The following is a 6,750-nucleotide window of genomic DNA, read 5'->3' on the forward strand; positions in this document are numbered from 1 at the left end:
CAGGTTAACCGAATCGGTTCACTTTTTGATTTTGTGGTTTTTTTTGTACACCCCTAGATATGAGTGGCTAAATGTGTGATAAACCAAGGTGAAATTAAGAAAACTTGCAGAGTACTTAGGCTAAGGTAAAAAGAAGTCTAACTTGATTGGATAGAGGTTGACTGTCCAAGTTTTTCTTTATAAGTGTGTCATCTAGTTTTCTGTTTTACTTGGGGATGCAAATCTATTTTGGAAATATAAATGAACTTAATTATCAACCAGTTAGGTTTGATGACTTAAAACAAATAATAAAAGGTTGTGATATAAGTGTCGTCTTCATTTATATAAGTGTCATCTTTACTCACATACATTGTCACTTCACGAGATGAACAAGGACTATTAGACTCATGTAGGGGTAGACAACGTTGGGGTACATATAGAAATTGTCATACTAAGAAAATAAGATTAAATATAAATAAGAAAGTCATTACTTTTAGTTTTTTCTCATTTCTTCTTTCAATATACGTTGCCATCATAAAATAGAAATAATGAAACGTCATTGATCATTGTTTCTATCATTTTGTTAACTCACACACGATCGTGATACACTTCGGAACAACAAATACAGATAAAGATACAGGTGGCAGTTCGTGTCGAGTTTAGGTTGGAGGCTCGAGGTGATTGTTCTAAACACGGAAGTATATGAGAGGAACGTGTCAAAAACGTATACCGATATGACCGAAACCGATTAAAATCCAATCTAAAATCGTTTATGTTGTGTTTGTTTAGTTTTATAAGGAATAACACTCCTAAGATAACGAGTAAAGAGCAAAGGGCCACATTATCTATTTGGTAACCTTTTTATTAAATAAATTGCATGCCACATGACCCATCGGAACCGTGTACCGACAACCACCTTCTTCAAACGTACACTTCCCACCTTTATATAAATCCGTCATCATCACTGACCTGTAAGTTCATCTTTCTGACTCACACTCAAACCTTTTTCAACTCACTTTCAAGTTTCAAATTCTAAAGGCAAGTAGGCAACCCTTTTAATCTCATCTAACTTCCAAGTTATTCCTCAACCAACAACATTATCGATTCCCAAATTCTAAACACTCCCACAAAGTCTTTATAAGTCTTTCGATCTTATCAAGTTTCAAGGCGATGAAACAGATTCAAGGGTTCAGAATTCGACTGAAGCTCGTTAAAGCCTTCAAATGGGTAACTCATGAAAGAAAGACGCATTCCAGATACAGTAAACTAAAACCAACAAACTGTAGAGATAAAGCAATAGCAAGGCTCTGCAAATTAGGCCGGAGTTTGAAGAGGACTCTTAAGGAGCTTTGCTGTTCGAAACCCGGTTCAGATTATGCTCGGATCGGAGTGGGAATCTCCGGTGAGAAAAAACCGGTGCCGAGAGGGCATTTGGCGGTGTACTTTGGTGAAGAAGAAGACGATGCGCATAGGGTTTTGGTGCCGGTGATATATTTTAATCACCCGTTTTTTGGCGAACTGTTGAGAGAAACTGAGAAGGTTTACGGGTTTGATCATCGTGGTGGCATTCATGTACCCTGCCGGATATCGGAGTTCGAGAATGTACAAATGAGGATTTGTTCCGCCGGTGGTTGTGGTGGAAGACGCGGCCGTTCATGGCGGAGCTGGTTGTAACTCATGGGCTGCTACCTTTTTTTTCTTTGCTGCCAACTTTTTACGGCTATCTTCTATCCTCTTAAACTTATCTGAAAAAGAAAAGAATAAGTTTCTGGGATTCTGTTGATCTTTTTTTTCTTCCTTCTTTTTATGATTTTATCCTTGGTTCTCACTTTGTAAATAGAATTTCAATTTTATACTTTCTTTAAGTAATTGGGTTTTTAATTCCGCATGAAATTTATAGTTATATTTATTAAAAAAAATGTCCGCTAAAATCTTAATCATGGTAAGTATAATCTTAATTCAAAAGATCATTAAAAGTTACCCAAATTCATTCCTTCTAAAATGTGATTTCGTATAATTGTTTCTAAAATGTTTAACAAAGGTTTGAATTATAATAATGATGTAGAAAATGAATACAATATTTTGAATACCATATATAAGTTGAATCTGAGTTTATAGGTAAATTTTCTTGTCATCTTGTGGTTTTAATTTGATATTGCAGATGTAATTAGACAACTCAGTTATAAATTTATAAATTAAAACGTTAAAAGTAACATCAAAACAAGATTAGTAACCTTGTGATGCTAATGAGAGTTATAAACAATTGATTACTCACGATATAGATAATAGATGTGATTGATCTTGTATCACGACCATCAAGTTAGAACTATCTCTAGAGGTAATTCCACGTATATTACTATAGGCAAATAGAAAATATTGGTATGGATTCGAGGTTATTAGGCCCTTAACGGGTTTTCATGGGCTAAAATCTTTGGGTCAAAACTTTATATATTTATGAGTAGGCCCTGAATGGCCGAAATCCATTGGACAAAAAATAAATAAATAAATAAATAAAAATAAAATACACGAATGGTCTTATGGTTGGGGTAAATTATATGTTTGGTCTCTAACTTACTTTTTTAACGTGAAAGCTCTCTATAGTTTGTTTTTGTTGCATACTTAGTCCCTATCTTACCTAAAAAGACTATTTTGTCATTGATTTTTGAATTTATTTAAATAAGGCGGGGTAGCTAAGGTGATGTAAGATGAGGTGAAAGTGGGGTTAGTGTGTGTTTGTTTGAATAAATTAAAAAATCAAAGACAAAATAGTCTTTTTAGATAAGATAAGGACCAAACATATAACAAAAACAAACAATAGGGCCTTTCCGAGTTAAAAAAATAAGTTATGGACCAAACGTGCAAATTACCCCAAACCAAAAGGACCATTCATGTATTTTACTCTTTCTTAAATATATTTAATCTTTAGAATTCCACGAATTGTCAATTGTAGTATTGTACTTTCAATTTTTTTCTTATTAAAAACGTTACATTTTGAAAACATCTACACAGTTATTTCAGTTAAAACTGCTTCGTATTAGGATGAAACCATTTATTCTAGAAAGATCTTTGTAATAAGATCTCTTAATTTTTGTTATACAAATAAATAATGTGAATAAGCAGCTAATAAATATTAATTTTTTTATATTGCATTCAATACTATACAATGATACTAATGATAGTTGGTACAAATGTGTGACACAACGTTCAAAATTTTGCTCTCGAACAAATTCAAATACTACAAGGTATTAGATATATGATATTTCAGAATATATATATATATATATATATATATATATATATATATATATATATATATATATATATATATATATATATATATATATATATATATATATATAGTCACCTAAAATGCATACTTCCTCTATCCATATTTATTTTCTATTTTTGATTTTTGAAATATTTGTTCTTCAACTTTGTTCTTAAATATTTTTGTTTTTGATATATAATACTTGATGCAAAATATATGAATGAATTGTATTTTTTTATATATATTGTTGTAAGTTTCATCAAGTAATTTATAACACAAATAAAAATATTTATGGTCAAAGTTGAAAAATAAAGACTTTAAAAGTCAAAAATGAACAATAAATATGAGACAAATAGAGTATTAAATTTGACATAATGTCATTCTTGTTTCTTTTAATTTTGTTTGACCATTTTGCATTTTGCAGAGTAGGTCACTTATGGACATTAATTTTGGTATCATGGTTTCATGGATGTACAAATAAATGAAAACAACCAACACCACCAACAACTATTTGCACCCTAATTCTTGACACGAGATGACTTGTTTATTTCTAAACGGTTGATTAATTTTTAAAAGCTTAAAGAGTTGTTGATTTGAATTGTGGTTTTTTTGTTGTTATGTTATATATCTTCTTTGCATACGCAACAACTGAAAATGGAGCTATTATGAAGAAGATGGTAGCAATGAATGGATTGGATTGTATATAATGAAAAATCCCAAGATAGTAATTTACTTCTGACTCAGAAGTACTTTGCTATTCTATAGTGGGTATTGTGCTGTCATTATAGGTTGTGGTTATGATTACATAAGCTATCTCTTTGCAATTGCTTCATATACAACATGTTGCTGGACTTTTATGTAACTCACCAAACAACAAAATGTTGAAACAACAAAACAACATCAACAAAATCTGACACGTGCAAAGCTTGTGCTTTTTTATTAGTTATTATTCATTTGACGATATTAATAATTAGGATCTTTTAATTGTATAACATATATATATATATATATATATATATATATATATATATATATATATATATATATATATAAACTCTTCATTCTACATTAAAAAAAACTATGCATAAAACTTAAACAAAGATATAAAATATAAATCGATTATAAAAATATAAAAAAATAACTTTTTATGTTAAGAGGCTATAAATGAAATAGTATTACGTTTGATTGTATAAAACTATAAATAGTTTGAACGTATGGTAGAATGGTGGGGCCACCACCTTATTTTTTACATATTCGATGTTAAAAATGCAATAGCCTTTTTATTATGGATGATTAGATGAAGCACAAGAAAGAACAAGAAACGGGTGGCCATCTTCAATTTTAATTTAGAGATGAATAAACAAATAATAAATAAAATATTTAAAAATGTAATAGTCTTTTTATTATGGATTTTTGTCACGCATCAAAACGTTATCGAGAAGCTTTTGGATAGATACTTCAAGACTCAAGAGGAAGACCGGTTCAAGTGAATGAGACCGCGTTTCCATTGACTTCGACCGGTGTGAGCATTAACTTATACACTTAAACCAGGGGACCCTACTCCGGGTTCATACTTAGGTGCTGTTTGTTTTTCCGAAGTGAATCTGTCTGAAGTCTGCGGACCACCTCTGCAGACCTCTGCAGCAGAAGAGGTGGACCAAAGTGTTGCAGACTGTAATGAGAAGCATGTTTGTTTTCTTAACGCCTGCAGACTGCTGCAGATATTAAAAAATTTAAAATAAAGTAATTTAATAAACCGAAAATAGTTTGTTAATACCAAAAATTTAATAATTATAGTCTTAAAACATTGAAATAAAATTCAAACAACGAAATTAGTCTTACAATAACATTTTTAAATAAAATTCATACAACCAAACTTTAATAATTTTCATTCCATATTTTGCATCAATTGTTCGGCAATTTCATCCCGTAACTGGCTCATATATTCACGGTCCGCAGCAGTACCATGTGTTGGAATCCCATCTTCATCATTATCAACGACCGCATTGTTATTCCGAACCGAGACATTTGGTTCATCATATCGTGCAAAAAACTCATCACGTAGTCTCTCTCTTCTTATAAAATTATGAAGCGCAAAACATGGTAAAGTAATGTTTCGTTGTGTAACCAACGAGAATGGTGTCATCCTCTTCAGTATAGGGAATCGTGCTTTCAAGACACCAAAAGCACGCTCAATGACATTCCGAAGTTTTGCGTGTCCATGGTTAAATTTTTCTTTATTCGTTAATGCACGTCTTCGACGGAAATCTCCAAGCCAATACCTAACATTACGGTACGGTGCCATAAAACCTCGAATGTTTGCATAGGCGGCATCACATAGATAATATTTATCTGTAAAAAAAAAGTCATTTATTTTCAAATAAAGATAAAACTATTTAAATAACCATAAATTTACCTGGAGGTGGAAGCGGGAATGGTGCATGTGGATTTGCTAATGCTTCTGATAAAATTCTAGAATCGTGTGCTATCCCTTCCCAACCGGCAACAACAAACGTAAACATCATGTTAAAGTCACATATTGCCAATACGTTTTGGTAACAATCGCCTTTTCCCCTACTTCTATATAAATCATGTTTGTTTGCAGGGACAACAGCATGTATCAAAGTGCCATCAAGTGCACCAACTGCTCCCTTGAACACCCGTCGTAGCCTCCTATTATGTCCCAGAATGTTTGGATTCGGATTAAAAGATGTTGGTACTATAATGTCATGTGCGAAAAGCAACATTTTGGCCAACACTTCATGAAAAAACTTATGAATTGTTTGCTTTGAGTGTTGAAATCTCCGCTTGATAATCACATAACGTTGGTTATGACCGATCATCATCAAAAACATAGCCATCTTCTCCTCAACCGACACATGTTTGCTATCCTTTAACGCGTAGTTTACTCTAAAATGAGCACATAGTCGGACAAATGATTCACGAGACATGCGTAACACTTCAAGACATTGTAGAGGATTACGGTGAAGTAACTCTAACGTAAATTCATGTCCTGTCATTTCCGAATCGTTGTCCCGCACTCGTTTGACACCCCTCTTCCAAAAGTAGCGGACATACAAGTACATAAGAATTATGAGTAGTATCTTTTTGTCGTGATCCATTACAAACCTATTAATCAAGAAAACATATAATAACATAAGATAATAATATAACATAAGATAATAACATAAGATAATAATAATAACATAAGATAATAATATAACATAAGATAATAACATAAATCTCAAGTACCAAAAAAATATAACATAAATTTCAAGTACCAAAAAACATATCATAAATCCCAAGTAGCAAATAACCAAATAACATTCAAGTACCAAATAACAAAATAACATTCAAGTACCAAAACATATCATAAATCCCAAGTAGCAAATAACCAAATAACATATAAACTTAACGAACAATCTTTTCATCCTTTAAAACTCCTAAACTTGTAGTTGTCATCTCGATCCATCCTCTTAATATTTGTGGATCATTAGTCAAAT

At 31.7% G+C, this 6,750-nt stretch overlaps 2 protein-coding genes across 2 annotated transcripts; one reads left to right on the top strand and one right to left on the bottom strand.

Moving 5' to 3' along the window:
• Window positions 1-945: 945 nt before the first annotated feature.
• LOC145060557 (SAUR-like auxin-responsive protein family) lies at window positions 946-1,848 on the top strand. The gene has a single exon (XM_079008203.1). The coding sequence runs from the start codon at window positions 1,150-1,152 to the stop codon at window positions 1,651-1,653; it is 504 nt and encodes a 167-aa protein (XP_078864329.1). The 5' UTR covers window positions 946-1,149; the 3' UTR covers window positions 1,654-1,848.
• Window positions 1,849-5,135: 3,287 nt separating this feature from the next.
• LOC145059481 (uncharacterized) lies at window positions 5,136-6,369 on the bottom strand. Its single transcript, XM_079007330.1, has 2 exons — window positions 5,664-6,369; window positions 5,136-5,599 (listed from the first exon to the last, which is right to left on the bottom strand). The coding sequence occupies exons 1-2, from the start codon at window positions 6,367-6,369 to the stop codon at window positions 5,136-5,138; spliced, it is 1,170 nt and encodes a 389-aa protein (XP_078863456.1).
• Window positions 6,370-6,750: the final 381 nt, after the last annotated feature.

The sequence above is a fragment of the Lactuca serriola genome, chromosome 6 (genome assembly GCF_051521515.1).
Source record: "Lactuca serriola cultivar US96UC23 chromosome 6, Lser_US96UC23_V15, whole genome shotgun sequence".
Taxonomy (NCBI): Eukaryota; Viridiplantae; Streptophyta; class Magnoliopsida; order Asterales; family Asteraceae; genus Lactuca; species Lactuca serriola.

Excerpts from the sequence above, each read along its gene's own strand:
- LOC145060557 (XM_079008203.1), top strand. The coding sequence starts at position 1,150 with ATGAAACAGATTCAAGGGTTCAGAATTCGACTGAAGCTCGTTAAAGCC.
- LOC145059481 (XM_079007330.1), bottom strand. The coding sequence starts at position 6,369 with ATGGATCACGACAAAAAGATACTACTCATAATTCTTATGTACTTGTAT. Across the intron at positions 5,600-5,663 it reads ATTCCCGCTTCCACCTCCAG|ATAAATATTATCTATGTGAT; the intron begins GTAAATTTATGG and ends TTTTTTTTACAG.